This window comes from Anguilla anguilla, chromosome 12 (genome assembly GCF_013347855.1).
Source record: "Anguilla anguilla isolate fAngAng1 chromosome 12, fAngAng1.pri, whole genome shotgun sequence".
Classification (NCBI taxonomy): domain Eukaryota; kingdom Metazoa; phylum Chordata; class Actinopteri; order Anguilliformes; family Anguillidae; genus Anguilla; species Anguilla anguilla.
Genome location: NC_049212.1, coordinates 19,642,588 through 19,666,375, shown reverse-complemented (window position 1 = coordinate 19,666,375; position 23,788 = coordinate 19,642,588). Strand labels below are relative to the sequence as shown.

The 23,788-nt window shown below is 43.1% G+C and overlaps 1 protein-coding gene across 1 annotated transcript; it reads right to left on the bottom strand.

Moving 5' to 3' along the window:
• Positions 1-1,060: 1,060 nt before the first annotated feature.
• On the bottom strand, positions 1,061-20,363 carry LOC118209540 (extracellular calcium-sensing receptor-like). The gene is made up of 10 exons (XM_035384913.1): positions 20,131-20,363; positions 19,384-19,675; positions 17,872-18,675; positions 17,326-17,553; positions 17,055-17,178; positions 16,576-16,769; positions 3,098-3,901; positions 2,693-2,920; positions 2,306-2,429; positions 1,061-2,047 (listed from the first exon to the last, which is right to left on the bottom strand). The coding sequence occupies exons 1-10, from the start codon at positions 20,355-20,357 to the stop codon at positions 1,137-1,139; spliced, it is 3,936 nt and encodes a 1,311-aa protein (XP_035240804.1). The 5' UTR covers positions 20,358-20,363; the 3' UTR covers positions 1,061-1,136.
• Between the last annotated feature and the right edge of the window lie 3,425 nt (positions 20,364-23,788).

Below are 23,788 nucleotides of genomic sequence, written 5' to 3'. Positions count from 1 at the left end.
AACGACGACTGAAGACTCACCTCTTCAGGCTGCACCTCTCCCCATCCCTCCCTACCCGCCTGTAAATTACTAAGCTTAGGGTTGTAACTAGGCAGCTGTTTCGTAGGTGACTTAGGTGCATTAACTGTCTTAACGACTACTTGTATTTTTTCCATAGATCACGTTGTTGCCGTTCTCGTTGTTAGTGTTAATCAGTTTAACCTCCAGGGTCCAAGTTGAACTATGCGGTTGTTCCCTGCACTTGGACCGGTACTTCTCTCTAGGGGTTTCGTCATACTTGTTCCTGGTTATGGTTATACACTTTGTTGTACGTCGCTCTGGATAAGAGCGTCTGCCAAATGCCTGTAATATGAATAAAAAAGCTAAACTATTTTTGAGGGAAACAGGAATGTTACGAAGTATATCATATAAATTCCAAATAGATTTTAATTAAATATCTGGGTAATTTTCTTCAGTTAAATGAAAGAAAAGAGATCCAAGAGTATCATTAAAGAATTAAATTATTATAATTGGCAAACAGTTTCTTAAGCCTTCACAAAAACTTTACTGCAACTGAGATTGTGATATATGGAAGCATATCTTTCTTTCAAAGGAAAAAATAATTTTTCATGTGAATGTGCTTATGTATATGTTTCGGCATATGTGTGCATGTATGTATATGCTTGTTGTTGTGTGCACATGGGTGTGGCAGTGAATCACGTGGGAAAAGTGTATAATAATGAAAGGAAATAAATGCTTTAGCAGCGGGGAGGGCGTTTTTGCTGAGTGAGCAAGAGTACGATATGTGGATATAAAAGTATTCAACTCCAAGTAGTTCAACATGAAGCGATATGGTCTGTCAGGATGCAACCCTTTTAGCGACACCTAGTTTGCTTCACACTGCCCAGGATCCTCCACCTCTCAGTCCTTACAGCATACAGCAAAAAAGATACTTTGGAAAGGATTAATAATTTGAGTCACTGAATTTTTGAACCTTAAAAATATGTTTTTCACCATATCAGACTGAATTTTTATATTTATTTACAAAAGTAAATACACAATTCAAATTCATGTTGAATCTTTATTTTTTTTACATTAAGGTAAATATATTCCTTTGACTTTAACTTTGGTAAAGTAAAAGATTGTGAAAAAAACATTCACTGCTTTGGGGCATCTCGTCCCATCAGGGCCTTCTTGGTGTTTTTCTCTGGATGCAGCAGGATGATGAAGCATTTTGGTGCAAATATCGCTCCCAGGAGCCCAAAGCTGGAGGCCAGGATGGCGAATATTTCCACAGCGACTGTGTATTTCCCCGGGGAGCTGACATAGGCGGGGACAAAGGCGATCCAGACGGCACAGAAGATGAGCATGCTGAAGGTGATGAACTTGGCTTCATTGAAGTTGTCAGGCAGATTTCTTGCCAGGAAGGCCAGCAGCAAGCTGATGGCCGCCAGCAGGCCAATGTAGCCCAGCAGAGCACTGAACCCGGCTATTGACCCAACCGCACACTCATAGATGATCTTAGAGTTCTGTAAGCGGGTGTTTTTGTAGGGCACCGGTGAAGCAGCGGTCAGCCATGCCACGCAGATCACTGCCTGAATGATGGTGAAGGCCAGCACAGTGCCCCTCTGCTGCTGCACACCAAACCACTTCATCGTATTCCCGCCTGGTCGCGCAGCCTTGAAGGCCATCACCACCACGATGGTCTTGACCAGGATGCAGGAGATGCTGAGGGCAAAACTGATCCCAAATGCAGCATGCCTCAGCTGGCAGGTCCACCGTTGAGGCTGGCCAATGAACAGCAGGGAGCACAGGAAGCACAATGTGAGTGACAGCAGCAGCAGGAAGCTGAGCTCAGAATTGTTTGCCTTCACAACCGGTGTGTTCCTGTGGCGGGCAAACACGGACAAGGTGACAGTGCAGATACACGCCCCCAAGACAGAGATGGTTGTTAGGGAGATCCCCAGGGGTTCATGGAAGGAGAGGAATTCAATTTCCTTGGGCACACAGCGGTCTCGGAGTTGGTTTGACCAAAAGTCCACTGGACACCTGTAGCACTCGCTGGAATCTGTGAGAGAGGAGTGAAAACTAATAACATACCTGAACCCAAAAAGCAGAGGGAAAAGGGGGACAGAGGGGCTTTGAGAGAGGACTCAGATGAGTTTTGAGTTGTGTGGTTCTACTATAAACAAAAACAGTTACAGGGAAAAAAGCATCCAGCAGATACTCCCAGTGATTTAAACTTAGATTAGATCTCATCTCTATTGTAACAGAGAATTTCTTTCTCAGAGAAATGTTTTGTTCTCTGCCCTGTGGGTGCACTGACCTGTCTGGTTGCTGATCTCCCCATCTGCACAGGGAAGGCAGTCAAAGCAGCAGACTGGTTCACCCTTCCTTATTGCCCTCCTGGTGCCTGGGGGGCAGGGCTCACTGCAGATGGAGCGTGGGGGCTGGTGGAAGTTCTCATCATAAGAATAGTGACATTCTCTATATTTATGACATAGTTCTGTTGATCAGCACATGCACTACTATTGGGTAGTCTTTACAAGAAACCAAATGCTGTATATGTGACGTATGTTTGCTGCCTAAACAGAACAGTTGACGTTTTCACACTAAACACCAGCAAGTCACTGTCCTGCCTCAGTCCAGCTGAATGAAACCCTCACATAGAGGAGAGCACAATTTTACTAAGTAAAGAGGAAGAGGGGCTCACTTTATTTGATTCAAAATTCCAGAAGATGTTTTCTTCCTCCAGCAGGAGCTTCTGTCCAGGAGTGGCGGATTCGTCAAACACCCCAACCTTCACAGTCCTGATGGTCCCGTCTGCTGCCCTCTGCCAGTTCATCACATCATAGATGGCCAGGGCATCACCATTTTCATCAAAGGACACTTGGTCACCGAAGCTGGTAGTAAAGTTAACCCTTTGCAGGTAGTGCACCAGCTGCACAGAAGGGAAACACAGGAGGACTTACAAGAGAAATACAAAGAACATTGTAAATATGTCAAAAGAAAAAGATGTGAGCAGAATGCTGCTATCAGCTGATAGGAGGTGGGGGCATTATAGGAGGTAAAACAACCATTATAAAATGCATGGCCATATTACAAATGACTACCTCACCTGCCAGGGTTGCAGAGTGTGCAGCTCAGCACAGGAGTGTCCTGGGAAGGGCCCTATCCCAGGCCTGCACCCCAGCAGATCGTGCAAGGCATGTGCCAGGGCGTACACCGCTTTGTAAACATTGTAAGAGTGCCTGAGTGCTGACACGTCACTGTACGCTGACTCTGTGCCCTCCAGACTCTCCTGTCCCGTGCACACCCTGCCAGGGGAGTCTGCTTTGAAGCTACAGCTGAACATCTTCTCCCAAAACATGTTCACCATGTTGTTTCCAGGGTCAAAATCAGGGCGGAGGCTGAGCAGGGAGTCCTGCAGCCCCGGGATTTCTCCCCTGCGGATGGCGATGCCCAGGGCTCCACCCAAGACGGGCAGCAGCCGTCGTGTGTGGAAGACGGCTGAGGTGGCCCAAGCTTCGCTGGCGATCCACTGCCGCCCTGTGAGGTTCTGCAGGGCTATCTCATCAGTGAGGGGTAATAGGTAAGCCTCTGTGGAGAATACCACCACCACCCTGGCTGTAGAGCTGCGGATGATGCCCACAATCCGTTTGACCTCAGCCCGGTCATTGTCGTGGGGCAGCATTTCGGAGAAGGCCACACAGCCAAAACGACTGACCTCCTGGTGGAAGGATTGGGCTGCGTGCACCCCATAATCATCATCGCTGAATATGAGTCCCACCCACTTCCACCCGTACCGCTCCAGGATCTGCACCATGACTCTGACCTGGAAGGCATCACTGGGGATGGTTCTGAAGAAGGAGGGATACTGCTGTCTGTCACTCAGGCAGGAACATGTGGCGAAAAAACTCACCTGGGGGTAGAAGAAATACATGGAGGCATAAAAGTACAGAGAAGCAAATCCTCAAATACCATCATGATTAGATTGAATACTCCCTACACCTTTGCTTGTACACAAAGCAGAGCTGAGCAGTAAATAATCTATCCCTTACACAGTGACCTGTGACAGGTCACAGACAGGTCAGTACTCCAGGGCTTCTGTTTACTCTTAGCACCCATTTAAAATTTTGTCATGAATCCGCTACCTTAACAAAGCAAAAGCTGTGCTTGCTTTAATTAAAAAAGTTATTTGATTTACATGCAATTGTCTCTGATAGGCAGTAGAAAAAAGTTGCACAAGCTTAGGGAAGTTATATCTCAGTGGTAAAATAAACTAAAGCATCAAAACTTAAAAACATGAACAGTCTTCAGTCAAGCATTATGGTGGCTGCTTTGCTAAAGCAAAACTGAATCAAACCACATTATAAAGGTTTTACCCTGGCGATTTTGATTTTGAGTTCGATCTGAAAGGAACTGCAATTTATTTCAAAGAGAGAATCCTATCAATTTCAAGCTGTGATAGTTTCACAAATTCACATATTTATCATATGGATATTACAATATCTAGACGGTCATATCCAGCTCATTTTTGAGTTCACAAATTTAACGACAACGTGCCATCATGATTAGATTGAATACCCCCTCTCTGTGATGCAGAGAGCTAAAAGCTCATGCAGACTGTGGACCAGAACTTTTATACAGTACCATTGGAACACGAAACAGGCCCAGCACACTGGAGATGGCGATGGAGTGGGTGGAGCCCGGATCACCCACGATTCCCAGAACCGGTGGTGGACCTGTGCATCCAAAGTCAGAGAAGGACTCTTCTGTACCGCTGACTAGTGCTGTGGCTGCTCGGAATGCAACACCAAGCTTCACACAGTTGTCATAGAGATGGAATCCCAGGGTGATGTTGGGCAGAAGGTCTGGGTTTTTGTTGATTTCTTCAATCGCAAAGACCATAGTCTGTGCTGCCTGGAACCCTGGAAAATCAAGCCTGACAGAGGAGAGATGAAAATGGGACAATGAAGAAATTTAATGTCAAGTCTATGTTACTTTATGTTACTTTAATTATTTCATTCATGGATTAAAATGAATGAAATAATTAAATCTAGTGTTCATGCACATTTTACAAAGAAGCAGAAATAAATATGTAATGTCTGTGTAAGTATTACATCTGTGATCACATTAAATAACAGTGCATGATATTTTTGACTTCTGTCCAAAATACCTGCTCTGTTCAAAATACCTTACTGTAGTTGATAATATGTATGTGTGTCAATTTGTATTGGTGTATTGGCAAAGGTGTTTGTGTATGCATGTATGTGTGTGTGTGCTTGCATGTGTGTTCGTGTGTGTGTACCCACGTCTGTCTGGTTATCTTCTGATGTTTGGGAGCAGAGCAACTCACCTCTCACATCTCGGCTGGTCTGGCTTGGATGTGAAAGACAGCTCAGGGAACACTGTCAGGAAGTGCACCTCAAACAGCCCCCCAAGAACCACGTCCCCCTTGCGGTACATCCCATTCAGATGGAAACGCTCCCGCAGTCGGCAGGTTGTCTGAGGAGAAGCAGAGGCCCAGGCCAGGGCCAGGTTCAGACACAAAGAGAGCACGGGCCTCATCCCTGCCACAGACATCCCCGATTTCACTGCTTGGCATCCACGTCACACACTTTTATAGAGTGCACAGCCCTGGCCCCTCTAGAGACCGGTTCCTTCAGTCACGTTGTGCCTGTCTTTCACCCTTCTGAAGAATACTGCTGGGCACCACTGGAGTGGCTCTCTACTGGCTCGTTCGGGTAGGAAATAGGATGAAGCAAATATTTACTTTTAATATTGAGCTCATCAAAAGGAATTTCTGGTTTCAATGTTATTCTGATCAGTAGCACATTCACAACTCCACTTGAACATACTGTATACTGTATGCTGAAAAAAAAAGTAATAAGTAACTGTATTTTTTTTCTTTAATTTTATTTTGTTGTCCGGTCATCATATCAATACAATTCTACTTCATAATGTAGAATGTAGGTGAGAAGATTTATAATTACCATAACGCCTCCTTTATTGCATGTGATCACAGTTCATAATGGAAAAATATATTTGGTGTTCCATTGAAGTAAATCAAATCTTTTATGTTCTAAAAGGGACTCCCCATTTTAAATGTTCGAAACGTCTGGAGCATTAAATTGCGTTGCACATGCGATAATAATGAAAGTTGATTATGATTTTGGATGGGTGATTGTGCTACTGATCTCTAAAAACACAATGTAAAACAAAATACTAAAAACCATTCTCTGTTCTGATCCCCCCCCACCCTCTAGAGCCAAAACAATTCTTTTCTTTTCTTCTCAATTCTTGTCTATTATGTGCTTGTCTTGACTGTTTCTGAAAGAGAGATATTTTAATGGAGAGGCTGTTATCTCTTCTACCATTTAGCTATTTTTCATGGGTCAACAACAAGCAAAACTACAGCTACTAAAGTGCCAGTAGCTGTATAGAGCTTCCTGCTGAAGTCATGTACAATGATAGCCCCAATGGGTTTCAGCAGCACTGCTGACAGCGGAACAGTGGCGTCCTCACCTCCTGTTGGTGCTGTAGAGAGAGGATAGGGCCTCAACTGCAGGTCCATTCCGAGATGTAATTGGGATGGCAGGTATGCCATCCCGCCAAGTTACGCCTTGGCGGGGGCATGCCCCATACCTATACAGCACCGAGAGTTTGGCACTTTTCAGGGTTCCCCACAGAAATAACCACAACAGCCACAGACACTCAGCCCTTAAAAATATTACATTCTGTACATTCTGACCCCATTTCAACAGACAGAATCATTAAACAACTTCACATGTCCACACAATAAAGCCCCAAACTAAGGGGATTTTGCGTTTTCTCCTTCTTCTTCTTCTCATTCTTATTTTTCCTGCCGCCTATCCCACTAACAACATGTCTCCCCATTGGATATTTCACTGACACCAGCCAAATCTGCACCTACACGACCCAATCAAAAACGCGCATACACACGCAAAATACCCATACATTTTTACTCTGAAACATTTCGCGTTTAAACAGCTAGTCCGCCTGTGGCCTAGTGGGTAAGGTTACAGTCTTGGGAACATGGGGTCGTAGGTTCAAGCCCAGCTTGGAACACGTTTCATTAACTTGCTTCGACTCTCACTAATAATTGTCTACTATTTCTTAATTATTGCTTTTGCACCATATCTACCCGCCGTTCACCGTTCAGTTATTAACCGGCTACAATATTGCTAAGATATAGGCCTATGCATTATGACTTACCGTCTGTACGTTCAGTTATTGACCGGCTACAATATTGCTAAGCCATATGGATTCAACGGAAGCTCTTCTGTGTTTACTGGCTTGTGTTCTTCTTTAAAACCACCGGCAGGTTCGCTAATGATATTTCACGCATTGCATAGCTATGTCATTAGCTAAGTCACAGACTGGTAAACCTCACTCGCTCACGGCCACCCATATGCATTTCATGACGCAAATGTACTCCTTTTATTTAAAAGTTACACCAGTTCACCACTGTGCCAATTCTACTAACCATATTTCTTCACTTGGCTACCGTACAAAACCTTAATATCAGCAAACGCCACGTTTCTACATTCATGTTACCTCGCCCTGTTCTCTATCTAGCCACATACGCTACAAACAATTACTACTTATGTACATTCTGCAACTCCGCAGTTTGAACAGCTAGTCCGTCCGTGGCCTAGTGGGTACGGTTACAGGCTTGGGAACACTGGGTCGTTAGTTCAAGCCCAGCTTGGCACACGTTTCTTTAACTTGCTTCGACCCTCACTAATAATTGTCTACTACTTCTAAATTATTGCTTTTGCACCACATCTACCCGCCGTTCACTGTTCACTTATATCTTAGCAATATTGTAGCCGGTTAATATGCATTATGACTTACCGTCTGTACGTTCAGTTATTTACCGGCTACAATATTGCTAAGCCATATGGATTCAACGGAAGCTCTTCTGTGCTTACTGGCTTGTGTTCTTCTTTAAAACCACCGGCAGGTTCGCTAATGATATTTCACGCATTGCATAGCTATGGCATTAGCTAACGAAGTCACAGACTGGTAAACCTCACTCGCTCACGGCCACCCATATGCATTTCATGACGCAAATGTACTCCTTTTATTTAAAAGTTACACCAGTTCACCACTGTGCCATTTCTACTAACTATATTTCTTCACTTGGCTACCGTACAAAACCATAATATCAGCAAACGCTACGTTTCTACATTCATGTTACCTCGCCCTGTTCTCTATCTAGCCACATACGCTACAAACAATTACTACTTATGTACATTCTGCAACTCCGCATTAAAACATTACATTTAAAATCATGATTCACTCATAAGTATAACTACTAGCACTGAACATGAGAAAAACACATTCGTGCAATAGATTACATCACATTACAGGCAAATAATGTGTGCAATGTTATTTAAACCTCCACTTCAACAATTGACGTTCAATACCGACTGTTATATATACCATTTGATAAGGAATACAAGCTCGCTCATGGTCACTCCATTTACTTCGCACTATACTCCGTGATCATGTCAACCTTCACCTACATGCCCATTCTGCTAAAAACATATTGTTTCAACTACGGAATTTCGTAATTTCATTTTAATTTCTCTCACACTGTTGTTATTCTCTCATATGCAAAGCCTGCTGGGACATATGCATCTGCTCCTATTCTCCACTATCATGTTTTCCGGTTCTAGTTTAGCAAAACAGCGAAGAGGATTCCTACCTGCAGATAAGCCTATCAAAATGCCTTATAGGAGTACCATGGTGGTTGAACGTGACACTTCCCAGTTGTCTTCAGGCAACAACAAAACAAATGTGCATAATTTTTTTATTCTTAAGTCATTTCAATGTACTTTAAAACGTATTTTTCTAAGCCTCAATTTCCCACTATAAAAATTCACCCGAACCGTCTGGGCGTGGTAATGAGAACTGTCAGTTAGCTATGATTGACAGACCGTGCCCCGTTACCATAGCTACCCCCATGATACGCGCTCTCTTTGGGAGACTGAATTTTCACAAGCTAGCTAGCTTAGTAGTATATCAAGTATCGATAGATAGCTAAGGTAAGGAAGTTGACTTATATCCAGTTATAATTTTTGCTATCTAGCTAGACAAATTAAGATAAAAGCACAACTATAACGTCCTCATAAAAGCAAACTAGCAAGCTAACGTTATCGATAACATTGCCTTATGAAAGCAAACCTCCTAGCTAGCTAACGTTAGCTAGCTAGCTAAATGAATATAACCAGAAATAATCTAAAGGCACTCTAATTTAAGTGAACCTAACGTTAGTCAAATATTCGCATTGTCTGAACAGCAGGAAGGTGTGTCCTGTCAGATTTCTTTACTGGGTGTGGAAATAGGAGTGGTTACTGTATTCGTGACGTAGAAAAATGACAACTTTCTCAACCGGTTGAAAATAGGACGATGAATTTAAAACGCATATTTCTCCAAAAATACAGAACGGACATATTTAATACTTCGCTCATTGTGTTTCTTCAATGCCTATTGTGCAAATAGCACATAAAACCGAGAAAGTGTGAAAATCACCATGGTACTCCTTTAAAAACCTTACAAACACTAAAAGTGCATCTCCACGAAATAACAGACAATGGAGCAGGACAGAAGGATAAACCTTACAAACACTAAAAGTGCATCTCCACGAAATAACAGACAACGGAGCAGGACAGAAGGCTACACAAGTTGCGACCTAGGGAGTTATAATTCTACGGGCGTGTTGATTATTTTGTCAGTCAAGGCTCGTTGGATGGACGTCAAATCCGTGAGTACATACCATATTCCATCTGCGTTCCTGATGCGTTTACGCTTACGCCACTGCATCCTTTCTCACAGCCACTGTTTTACATATATAGCAAACCGAAACTGCTGAACGGTACACGCTCATCAGGCTGTACAGATTCACACAACGATAGCCATAATCCACAACCGTTTCTGGCAGGGTCGCATTTCTCACTCTCATAATAAAACGCTTTGCAAAAAGAACTGATATCTCATAAAAAACACGTTTTCAACGTACAAAAATGCCAAGTTACTAAAAAGTATTGATATCAAAATGACGCCAAGTTACGATACTACAAACAATATAGGCTATCTTGCCTCACCGAAATGACATAAGATGTATCTCAAAGCAATGCTACCCAATATTTCCTCAGTTCTTTCAAGTCACTTGGCCCTGTGTTTTCTTATCTTACCATTTCACAATGTCATGCAAACTTTCTGTCAGATCAAAGAGACAAATATTTCGAATTGCCTCATGGAACACATTGAACATTGTACATTGAAATTAATGTATAAATTCATTAATGTACAGAACTGCTGCTGAGCAACGACAGGAAGCACATTTCTCCAGAAAACATGTTTATACTTGCTTTTGAACTGAATTTGAGTACATGTGCAAGTTATTGTATATTTGCTACGTACAATAAATATTGCATGTAAAACACATATTGTACATACATACATAGAGAACTTCTTTATCCGCATGGGGACATTTCCCTGGCAGCATCTTACATTCACATTCACGAACACACTTGTACCAAGAAACATACTATCATTCACGCAACAGAAAACTTGGGCAGCGAAATACATAGGCCTACATACCAATACAAATTGGACATACACACACCTATTCAATCAATCTTGACTGTGAGAGAGCCATCCACACATATGTTTGGCCTGTTCATGTAGTGCATGCTTACACACAGGGCCAAGTGACTTGAAAGAACTGAGGAAATATTGGGTAGCATTGCTTTGAGATACATCTTATGTCATTTCGGTGAGGCAAGATAGCCTATATTGTTTGTAGTATCGTAACTTGGCGTCATTTTGATATCAATACTTTTTAGTAACTTGGCATTTTTGTACGTTGAAAACGTGTTTTTTATGAGATTTACAATACACTGAGCGGCCTGTAGATGGCAGTCACATGCAGCAGGTGATAGTCCCACTGTTCTCTGTGCAACCTACGCTGGAATGTGTCTCTCTCTCTCTCTCTTCAGGCTGGATAAACACGGATCCTTGGTGCTCTAGCAACATCCCCTTGTAGACCATCACCGGCCTGGTGTGTTCTTCCCTCACCTATGCGGTCGCCCACACCATGGGGCCTTTCAGAATCCCAAAGGAGACAGAAAATAAAGGTAGGATGTTGGTACATGTGTGGTCCCACCTTTAAGTGTGTAAAACATGCTGATTGTATACCATTTATTATTTAAATGAGGCTATGAGTACGCAGCAGTTGTGAAAAATAGATTTAGGCAAAGCGAACATGTGTTGAATTAGCAAAACGTGAAAACAGCCAAACATTTCAAACATACAGACAGTTGAGAAATTAAAGGAAAAACCGTAATAAATGAGTGGAGAAGCATAAAAAATGCAGATGGTTCCACACAAGTACTGCATGGTACAATTAAGCAATTGACATCCTATCATTCACTGTGGCATGTATAAAATTGCTGAGCAGGCCCAGTTGACCTCGATTTTGGATCAACATGGCAAGAGGAAAAGATCTAAGTGACTTTGAACGAGTTCATTATTGGGGCTAGGATGGCAGGATCTTCAGTCATAAAGACTGCTCAACTGGATAGTGTTTTAACAGGAAAAGTGACTAAAGTGATATCTGCATCTAGATCTATGGGAAAAGCATCAGTAAAACAGTGTGAGAAATTGCAGTCGAAAGTGCGCACTCAATGAAAGTAATGCTTGTGCATTTTCAATTTTAAATAACACTTTCCCCTTACAGAGCCTTTCACAAAAACAAAACCCCATTAAAAAAAATAACAAAATGTCATTGTGGCAAGTGAGTGCCACCCCTCCTGCCCTCCAACAGACTCACTTGAGACAACGGTTTGGTTTGTTAGCACTGCGTGGTCTTTTATTAAGCCAACGGCTTCGCTTGGCTACAACGTAACACAGATCTTTTGTTTTTCGGTAATTCTGTGCAGTTCCGTCTTCTCTCTGGCGTTCGCTCCCGAAGACTCCCGGTCTCCGCTTTTAAACCCCCCAGGCTCACTGTTGAAAACAATCAGAGGCAATCAGCGCAATTAAACAATTGATAATTATCGGCGCTGATTACTTCCACCTGACAGTTGTGACGAAGGATCCGAGAGCCGCTCCTCTCACTCTCTCTCTCTCTGCAGCCGACGCTCAAACCACGCCCACCCCACCACAGTCATATAATGTGTGAACTATGAACTCCAAAAATCAATGCAATCAAAAATTGAGTCATAAAACAATACATATATATATATATATATATATGTATTATTTTAATTAACAAATACATAATGTATAATCAACCGACCTTGGTCATAAGCTGAATTCCATATATCTCTAAGACCTCATGCTGTTCAAAAACACTGATATAAGAGCAGTCTTGAAGCCACAGCAACCTGTGAGGACCAGACATTCTCCTCACCAGGTCTGTGGGGTTGTTTTTGTAAGCAAAGAATGCCTAATTGGACATTCAGATTGGTATGAATGGCTTCAGCTGTTTTGGTGCATTTTGAGCTTCTTTGCTTTGATTTAGCAAGGGGGGCTGCTCATGCATGCAGGAAACACTGCTTACTGTTCTGCATTGTGTGCTGAATTTTTCTGAAACAAACTGAGCTCTGCTGTATTTTATGCATTTTCTGTGTGTGGGGGTGACAAAGGACAGTGCTCTGACTGCTTATTTACCTTTTGCTTAAACATTCATTCTGTCTTAATTGTAGAGTAGAGTAGAGCTTTAATGTCCCCGAGGGGCAATTTGGCTTGCAAACAGCAGTCAATAATGAGTAAAAATGGAACCCATACAATATACATACAATATAAACACACATACACACATAAACACAAGTACACAGTTAGCGCCAACATCACTATTGTTGTTGTGACTTGTCACCAGAACCATCAGAAGAAGCAGCAAGAAAGAAAGAAAAATGGCGGGGGGGGGGGGGGGGGGGTTGGGGGGGGGGGAGGTGGCTCCGTATCACATCCACAGATAGTCACAGATTGTTCTGTTCTTCGTAGTTGAAAACTGATGAGTACAGAACTGCAGGTAATACATACCGACTGTTCTGAATGAGACACCCTTAACAGGCTGTTTGGATTACCTGCAGCTGTATCCTAGTTCATAATTCATAATTTCATCAGCAGCATGTTGTAATACTTTAAAAGGCAGGTTGTCAACAATGTAAATCCAAGTCCAAGTAAGTTTTTTGGTTCTGTGACATTGTCTTTCCTCTAAGGCCCATCTGAATTCCACCCTGCATGTTTGCCTGTGTTCTGCATTTCTGGTGCTCAGGTGACAATGATTCAAATCCGTCTGGGACATACTGCCACTTCAAACCCACAATCTCCTTATTCCCAGTACCTTTCCTCTGAAAATGGGGCCTAATTGCTCGTAAAATATGCAACCATCAGAGAGACAGTGCACACCAGAGGCCTATTGACCCAACTGCTGCATGATGAAATCATGTTCATGAATTATGCCCCCTGGCTATAATTTAGGGATGGGGAAAAGAGTCCAGCGCCCTAGTCCCTGTCCCTGCATAGCTGGTTTGATTTTGAAGAGGTGTAAGCCAATTATCTTTCTGAGTTCATTTTGTCTGTTCATGTCATCATTGGCCACCCCCAGCTCTGCATCACGCCTGTTACAAACCCTTTGTCATCAGACACAAAAGACTGTTGTGTACTTTCACTAGAACAAGACAAAAACCATGTGAAAGAAATTGTGAAATTCAACTTTGTTGCTTTGTTTCCCACTTTAGCACCCAGCTGCCATCTCTGGCCCCCAGTAGGGCGACACTGACCTGCACACTCATGACTGAACTTCCAGAAATTACCTCATGCACGCAGAGGCTCGTGGGAAGGGCAGATTACCTCTCTCCCATGGTCCCTGTTTGCTGCTCAGTCAGGAATTCTCCACGGCTCCTCAGGACACAGTGGCCATTACAAATATTCACTTCAGCTGCATTGCTGGCACTTAGAAGCCAGGGCTCAGACAGAGGCTTGTCAGCCCAGCTCCGCTATGTCTCTACTCGGCTTCCCACAGTGGTTAATGCTGTATAAAATAAGAAGTTCATATTCAAAATGAATTAGCTTTTTATGAGTAAGTTTTTTTGTTTCTGGAAATAGATTTACTTTAGGTATGTTTTTATTTATTTGTAATTTCATTACGAAAAAAGTCTGCTCTGACTGAGTAGATTGACTGCTTAATTTACACTATATGACCAAAAGTATCTGGACACCCCTTGGTCTGTTTTTCATTGTTTGGGCCAGGTTCCTTAGTTCCAGGAAAGGCACATCTTAATGCTATAGCATACAATGACATTCAAGATGATTCTGTGCTTCCCCTCTTGGATGAGATGTTGGATGTCAGTTGTCCCCACATACTTTTGGCCATGTAGTGTAGCTCACTGAGAAAGCCCTTTATTCTGACCATTTCTTTCTTCTCATTTTGTTATTGTTAGGAATTCATTGTTCTTTTCGTAATTTTTTTCTGAATATGTTCCTGAACGTTTTAAACAGTAAGCAGTGATTCTGATGCATGCATGTGGTTTTTACCCCTTCAGAGTCCAGGCACAGTCAATGCGCTGGGTATAGGCCATGGTGTTTGTGGTGGAGGAGGTCAACCAGAACCCCTTCCTGCTCCAGAGGGTGGAATTGGGCTACGGGATTGTGGACAGCTGGGGGCAGTGCCCCTGGTCCCAGAAAAGTCCTGGACCTCATTGGAGACACTGCTTTCACACCGTGTATTATCCTATCTAGAACACCGGGTATTTCTCTGGTCATTCACAAGCTTGGATAATGCACTGGACATTATCCGAACGAGGTTGGAGATTTCACCTGGAGGTTATCATTGTTACTTAATGCTACACACACCCACACATGCACACATAACACACACACAGAGCTAGGTCACAGGTTAGAGACCAGACGAAGACCTGTTCCAAATATAAAATAAAGTTACATGTCTGACAAATGATGCAGTGACCCATTTTGGCAGTGGCCACTTTGTTGGGCCAATCAATGTTATTTTATAAATACCATAGCGCAGTATCATAATTTGCCATTCATCCAAGTTTTGTCAAACTAGGACCAATGGTACTACATTTTGGCCTGCAGGGGGCACTATTTTTAGCCAATACGTGTTATTTCAGTTATACCAGTACACAGTGTCATGATACATAAGCAAATAGGCCAAAGAGCAAATGTTCTGACCTGTATAGCTCTACTCCCAGTTGCATGCCTCCTGTGGCAGAATAAAAATGACCAAGACAAAATAGACACGAGGAATCTAGGTGTAACTATTTTTGAGGGTTAAGAAGTATATCATGTAAATTCCAAGTAGTTTTCAGTTTTTAATTAAATATCAGGGTAATTTGCTTCAGTTCAATAGAAGAAGAAAAGAGCTCCAACAGCAGCATCAAATAATTATATTGTTTTTATAAAGCAAACATTTTTTTGCTGATTAAGAAACAATATGTGGATATACAAGTATTAAACTCCAAGTAGTTCAACATCTGGTCTGTCCGGATGCAACCCTTTTAGAGACACCCAGTTTGCTTCACACTGCCCAGGATCCTCCACAGTACTAGTAGCATAACAGAAAAGATACTTTGGAAAGGATAAATAATTTGTCACAGAATTTATGAACCTTAAGATACCAATTCTCACCATGTCAGACAGAATGTTTCAATTATGCCAGTAACGGAATGCACTGTTAAAATCCATGTTGAATCTTTATTTTTTACATGAAGGTAAATGTCATTGAATTTACATAATTTCTGTTTCAAAGCCATATTTAAAACCAATACATTAATGGATGTATAACTTTGATAAAGTTAAAAAGTGCAAATAAAACATTCACTGCTTTGGAGCATCTCGTCCCATCAGGGCCTTCTTGGTGTTTTTCTCTGGATGCAGCAGGATGATGAAGCATTTTGGTGCAAATATCACTCCCAGGAGCCCAAAGCTGGAGGCCAGGATGGCGAATATTTCCACAGCGACTGTGTATTTCCCCGGGGAGCTGACATAGGCGGGGACAAAGGCGATCCAGACGGCACAGAAGATGAGCATGCTGAAGGTGATGAACTTGGCTTCATTGAAGTTGTCAGGCAGATTTCTTGCCAGGAAGGCCAGCAGCAAGCTGATGGCCGCCAGCAGGCCAATGTAGCCCAGCAGAGCACTGAACCCGGCTATTGACCCAACCGCACACTCATAGATGATCTTAGAGTTCTGTAAACGGGTGTTTTTGTAGGGCACGGGTGAAGCAGCGGTCAGCCATGCCACGCAGATCACTGCCTGGATGATGGTGAAGGCCAGCACAGTGCCCCTCTGCTGCTGCATGCCAAACCACTTTATGGTGTTCCCGCCTGGTCGCGCAGCCTTGAAGGCCATCACCACCACGATGGTCTTGACCAGGATGCAGGAGATGCTGAGGGCAAAACTGATCCCGAATGCAGCATGCCTCAGCTGGCAGGTCCACCGTTGAGGCTGGCCAATGAACAGCAGGGAACACAGGAAACACAGTTTGAGTGACAGCAAGAGCAGGAAGCTCAGCTCAGAATTATTGGCCTTCACAACAGGTGTGTTCCTGTGGCGGGCAAACACGGACAGGGTAACCGCGCAGATGCATGCCCCCAAGACAGAGATGGTTGTTAGGGAGATCCCCAGGGGTTCCTGGAAGGAGAGGAACTCAATTTCCTTGGGAACACAGTGGTCTCGAAGTTCGTTTGACCAAAAGTCCACCGGACACTTGTAGCACTCCCTGGAATCTATGAGAGAAGAGTGGAAACTAATAACATACCTGCACCCTAAGAGCAAGGGAAAGGGGGAGGGGGGGCAGGGGGGCTCTTGGTCCATGTGTCTAGGGTTTGAGAGAGTTAGGTTCTAGAGTTGTGAGGCTCTAATATAAACATAAACAATTATTTTTTCAAAACATCCAGCAGGTACTTCTAGTGTATGTGCTTTCAACTTTGATTATATCAGACACATCCCTTTGTAACTGAGAGAGTTTTCTCTGTTAAATGTTTTGCTCTCTGCCCTGTGGGTGCACTGACCTGTCTGGTTGCTGATCTCCCCATCTGCACAGGGAAGGCAGTCAAAGCAGCAGACTGGCTCGCCCTTCCTTATTGCCCTCCTGGTGCCTGGGGGGCAGGGCTCACTGCAGATGGAGCGTGGGGGCTGGTGGAACAGAAATGTTTGCTGCCTAAACAGAACAGTTGACGTTTTCACACTAAACACCAGCGAGTCACTGACCTGCCTCAGTCCAGCTGAATGAAACCCTCACAGGAGAGCATAGATTTAGTAAGAAAAGAAGGAGTGGCTCACTTTGTTTGACTCTGTATTCCAGAAGATGTTTTTTTCCTCCAGCTGGAGCTTCTGTCCAGGAGGGGCGGATTCGTCAAAAACCCCGACTGTCACGGCTGTGATGGTCCCGTCTGCTGCCCTCTGCCAGTTCATCACATCATAGATGGCCAGGGCATCACCATTTTCATCAAAGGACACTTGGTCACCAAAGCTGGTGGTGAAGTTTACCCTTTGCAGGTAAGGTACCAGCTGCACAGGGGGCAAAAATTGTCAAGCTTATAAGAGCAATAGAAGGAATATTATATAAAAAGAAGGAGCTAAGATCAAAATTCTGCCACATACTAAGTTACTTTCAGGAAGTACTCTATTACTTCTATAACTAATGCTAAGTTAGTAAAAGAAGGGCAGCTCATTTCTCAGCTGCCATGGAAATACAGTGACTCTGGAATAAAAAGCATCCCCATTTTCTTCAATTTCTTTGAAAAAGATAAGCTGACATTTCACTATACAATATTTCTCAAGCCTGCATAATTTATCATTCACCGAATGTTTAAGAATATTTCTGACCTGCCAGGGTTGCAGAGTGTGCAGCTCAGCACAGGAGTGTCCTGGGAAGGGCCCTGTCCCAGGGGTGCACTGCAGCAGATCATGCAGGGCATGTGCCAGGGCGTACACAGCTTTGTAAACATTGTAAGAGTCCCTGAGCGCTGACACGTCACTGTACGCTGACTTTGCACCCTCCACACTCTCCTGTCCCGTGCACACCCTGCCAGGGGAGTCTGCTTTGAACCTGCAGCTGAACATCTCCTCCCAAAACAGGTTCACTATATTGTTGTCAGGGTCAAAATCAGGGCGAATACTGAGCAGGAAGTCCTGGAGCCCCGGGATTTCTCCCCTGCGGATGGCGATGCCCAGGGCCCCGCCCAGGAAGGGCAGCAGCTGTCGCGCCTGGAAGATGGTTGAGGTGGCCCAGGCCTCGCTGGCGATCCACTGCCGCTCTGTGAGGTTCTGCAGGACTATCTCCTCGATGAGGGGCAAGAGATACGCCTCTGTGGAGAATGCCACCACCACCCTGGCTGTAGAGCTGCGGATGATGCCCACGATCCGTTTGACCTCAGCCCGGTCGTTGTTGTGGGGCAGCATCTCGGAGAATGCCACACAGCCGAAGCGGCTGATCTCCCGGCGGAAGCCCTGGGCTGCGTGCACCCCATAATCATCATCGCTGAATAGGAGGCCCACCCACTTCCAGCCGTACTGCTCCAGGATCTGCACCATGGCTCTGACCTGGAAGGCATCACTGGGGATGGTTCTGAAGAAGGAGGGATACTGCTGTCTGTCACTCAGGCAAGAACATGTGGCGAAAAAACTCACCTGGGGGTAGAAGAAAGACAGGGAGGAATAAAAGTACAGAGAAGCACATCCTCAAATACCATCATGATTAGATTGAATACCCCCTACACCTTAGCTTGTACACAAAGCAGAGCTGAGCAGTAAATAAACTATTATTCACACAGAGGTCACAGGCAGGTTGTTGCCAGCTTTTGTCTTGACTGCCTTTATTAGTTATCGACTGCCTTAATAAAAAAAACAGCTGTACTTGTTAAAATGTATTAATTTATTTGATTTGTATGCAATTGACCCTGATAGGCAGCAGAAAATATTTAACTTTATACAAGATATACAAGTTGAGGGAAGTTATGTATTTCAGTGGTAAAATAAACAAAAGCACCAAAACTTAAACATGGTTTTTCTTCAGAGTCAAGCATTATGGTGGCATAAATTGAATGCAACTGCATGATAAAGGCAAATTTTTCTTTTTTGATTTTGAGAGTTAAATCTGAAAGGAACTGCAATTTATTTCAAAGGGAGAATCCTACTGATTTCAAGCTGTGGTAGTTTCACAAATTCACATATTTATCATATGGATATTACAGTATCTAGACGATCATGCTCCAGCTCATTTGTGAGTTCACAAATTTGATGACAACGTGCCATCATGATTAGATTGAATACCCCCTCTCTGTGATGCAGAGAGCTAAAAGCTCATGTGGGCTGTGGACCAGAACTTTTATACAGTACCATTGGAACACGAAACAGGCCCAGCACACTGGAGATGGCGATGGAGTGGGTGGAGCCCGGATCACCCACGATTCCCAGAACTGGTGGCGGACCTGTGCATCCGAAGTCAGAGAAGGACTCCTCTGTACCGCTGACTAGTGCTGTGGCTGCTCGAAATGCAACACCAAGCTTCACACAGTTGTCATAGAGATGGAATCCCAGGGTGATGTTGGGCAGCAGGTCTGGGTTTTTGTTGATTTCTTCAATCGCATATACCATGGTCTGTACTCCCTGGAACCCTGGAACATCAACCCTGACAGAGATGAAATGAAAACATGACAATGAAGAAATTTAATGTCTTCTATTTAAATTTCCTGTTTGTTTCTTTTTGAAGTTATGACACAGTATGTAGAACCTAATTATGTTATTTTTTGATTAAAATGTGAAATTACAAATGTATGGTGCATGCACATGCTTCACAAAGAAGGAGAAACAAATATGTAATGTTTGTATAACTGATCGCATTAAACAGTATTTTATGGAAAAATTAATGTGCATGATATTCTGTGACTTCTGTTCAAAATACCTTCTCTGTTCATATTGCCTTGCTGTAGTTGATGGTATTTGTCTGTTTGTCTGTCAATGTGTTTTGGTGTAAAGGTGTTTGTGTATTTGTGTAGGCATGTATGTGTGTGTGTGTGTGTTTGTATGTGTGTGCGCCCATTTCTGTGTGGTTGTCTTCTGATGTTTGGGAGTAGCGTGACTCACCTCTCACATCTCGGCTGTTCTGGCTTGGACGTGAAAGACAGCTCAGGGAACACTGTCAGCAAGTGCACCTCAAACAGCCCCCCAAAAACCACGTCCCCCTTGCGGTACACCCCGTTCAGACGGAAACGCTCCCGCAGTCGGCAGGTTGTCTGAGGAGAAGCAGAGGCCCAGGCCAGGGCCAGGTTCAGACACAAAGAGAGCACGGGCCTCATCCCTGCCACAGACATCCCCGATTTCACTGCTTGGCATCCACGTCACACACTTTTATAGAGTGCACAGCCCTGGCCCCTCTAGAGACCGGTTCCTTCAGTCACGTTGTACCCGTCTTTAACCCTTGTGAAGAATACTGGGGTTGCATTTTTTGAATTTTGTTATTGCGATTTGTTGTTAGTTCATCATATCAATACAATTCCACTTCATAATGTAGAATGTAGGTGAGAAGCTTTTAACGCCATTCATAATCAGTGTAATGTCTCCTTCATTGTACTTTGTGATCACAGTTAATAATGGCAAAAACAGTTTCAGCTATGCAAAAAGTTGAATATTTTCCATTTTACTGCATAGAACTAGCTACAACTGCACACAGCAATAGCTTACCACTAATCCAACAGGCTTTGATCTCTGATGTAATCTTAGTTAAATAGAATCAACTTTTTACTTAAGGACATAGCTATGAATCATTGAGACCTTATGTTATTCGGCAACCATGAACAGTAACAAAAAAACTTGCAGGTTTGTTATTTTCCAATTTCCCTCGCTTCAAATATACTCAATATCAATTTTTTTTATATAGGGGGCCTACATAAATCATAACAAGCTCATTACATTATGCAGAGTTTTATCTATAGAAGCAGAAAGCATAAGCGCCAATTGAAAAACAAATTTGCTTTTTTACATGTGTTACATGCATAATTTGTTTTTCAATGGAAAAATATAATTTTGTGGTGTTCCATTGAACTAAATATAAACTTTCATGGTCAAAAAGGGACATTTTTAAACGTGTGAAAAGTTTGGTGCTTTCCGTCGTGTTGCACACAAGATCATAATGAACGTGGATTTATGATTGTGCCACTGATCTGTATAAAAAATCATGTAAAACAATGTACAAGAAGGGCTTCCTCTGTTCTGATCCCCCACACCCCCATCCCAAAAGCCAAAACCATTATTTGTCTGTCTATAAGATGGTTTTCTTGTCTGTTTTTGAAAGATAGGTGTTTTAATGACTCAAATAACTCCCCAGAACTTTGCCTCTACTATGCGACCTGTGGAATAGCCTGCCAGGTTATGTAGTAAAGGCAGGAACTCAGGATTTTAAAGACCATGCTTAATGTGGTGTTAGATACTGTCTAGTCTCTAGGTAATTAGAGCACTAGATACAACTTAGTTATGGTTAGGGCTAGGGTTAGAAAATTGTGTGCATTGTTGAGTCAAATGGTCTGTTTTTTGTCATTATGTAATAAAGGAGAGGCTATTATCTCTTATACCATTTAGCTATTTTTCAAGGGTCAACAACAAGCAAAACTATAGCTACTAAAAACGCCGGTAGCTGTATAGAGCTTCCTGCTGAAGTTATGTACAATGATAGTCCCACTGTGTTTCAGCAGCACTGCTGACAGCGGAACAGTGGCGTCCTCACCTCCTGTTGGTGCTGTAGAGAGAGGATAGGGCCTCAACTGCAGGTCCATTCCGAGATGTAATTTACAATACACTGAGCGGCCTGTAGATGGCAGTCACATGCAGCAGGTGATAGTCCCACTGTTCTCTGTGCAACCTACGCTGGAATGTGTCTCTCTCTCTCTCTCTTCAGGCTGGATAAACACGGATCCTTGGTGCTCTAGCAACATCCCCTTGTAGACCATCACCGGCCTGGTGTGTTCTTCCCTCACCTATGCGGTCGCCCACACCATGGGGCCTTTCAGAATCCCAAAGGAGACAGAAAATAAAGGTAGGATGTTGGTACATGTGTGGTCCCACCTTTAAGTGTGTAAAACATGCTGATTGTATACCATTTATTATTTAAATGAGGCTATGAGTACGCAGCAGTTGTGAAAAATAGATTTAGGCAAAGCGAACATGTGTTGAATTAGCAAAACGTGAAAACAGCCAAACATTTCAAACATACAGACAGTTGAGAAATTAAAGGAAAAACCGTAATAAATGAGTGGAGAAGCATAAAAAATGCAGATGGTTCCACACAAGTACTGCATGGTACAATTAAGCAATTGACATCCTATCATTCACTGTGGCATGTATAAAATTGCTGAGCAGGCCCAGTTGACCTCGATTTTGGATCAACATGGCAAGAGGAAAAGATCTAAGTGACTTTGAACGAGTTCATTATTGGGGCTAGGATGGCAGGATCTTCAGTCATAAAGACTGCTCAACTGGATAGTGTTTTAACAGGAAAAGTGACTAAAGTGATATCTGCATCTAGATCTATGGGAAAAGCATCAGTAAAACAGTGTGAGAAATTGCAGTCGAAAGTGCGCACTCAATGAAAGTAATGCTTGTGCATTTTCAATTTTAAATAACACTTTCCCCTTACAGAGCCTTTCACAAAAACAAAACCCCATTAAAAAAAATAACAAAATGTCATTGTGGCAAGTGAGTGCCACCCCTCCTGCCCTCCAACAGACTCACTTGAGACAACGGTTTGGTTTGTTAGCACTGCGTGGTCTTTTATTAAGCCAACGGCTTCGCTTGGCTACAACGTAACACAGATCTTTTGTTTTTCGGTAATTCTGTGCAGTTCCGTCTTCTCTCTGGCGTTCGCTCCCGAAGACTCCCGGTCTCCGCTTTTAAACCCCCCAGGCTCACTGTTGAAAACAATCAGAGGCAATCAGCGCAATTAAACAATTGATAATTATCGGCGCTGATTACTTCCACCTGACAGTTGTGACGAAGGATCCGAGAGCCGCTCCTCTCACTCTCTCTCTCTCTGCAGCCGACGCTCAAACCACGCCCACCCCACCACAGTCATATAATGTGTGAACTATGAACTCCAAAAATCAATGCAATCAAAAATTGAGTCATAAAACAATACATATATATATATATATATATATGTATTATTTTAATTAACAAATACATAATGTATAATCAACCGACCTTGGTCATAAGCTGAATTCCATATATCTCTAAGACCTCATGCTGTTCAAAAACACTGATATAAGAGCAGTCTTGAAGCCACAGCAACCTGTGAGGACCAGACATTCTCCTCACCAGGTCTGTGGGGTTGTTTTTGTAAGCAAAGAATGCCTAATTGGACATTCAGATTGGTATGAATGGCTTCAGCTGTTTTGGTGCATTTTGAGCTTCTTTGCTTTGATTTAGCAAGGGGGGCTGCTCATGCATGCAGGAAACACTGCTTACTGTTCTGCATTGTGTGCTGAATTTTTCTGAAACAAACTGAGCTCTGCTGTATTTTATGCATTTTCTGTGTGTGGGGGTGACAATGGACAGTGCTCTGACTGCTTATTTACCTTTTGCTTAAACATTCATTCTGTCTTTATTGTAGAGTAGAGTAGAGCTTTAATGTCCCCGAGGGGCAATTTGGCTTGCAAACAGCAGTCAATAATGAGTAAAAATGGAACCCATACAATATACATACAATATAAACACACATACACACATAAACACAAGTACACAGTTAGCGCCA

Bases quoted from the DNA above. Each gene is read 5' to 3' on its own strand.
- LOC118209540 (XM_035384913.1), bottom strand. From the start codon at position 20,357: ATGTCTGTGGCAGGGATGAGGCCCGTGCTCTCTTTGTGTCTGAACCTG. The intron at 18,676-19,383 runs GTACTGTATAAA...TTCTACCCCCAG, and splicing joins GCCTGTTTCGTGTTCCAATG to GTGAGTTTTTTCGCCACATG. The intron at 2,921-3,097 runs GTGAGGTAGTCA...CCTTCTGTGCAG, and splicing joins ACACTCTGCAACCCTGGCAG to CTGGTGCACTACCTGCAAAG.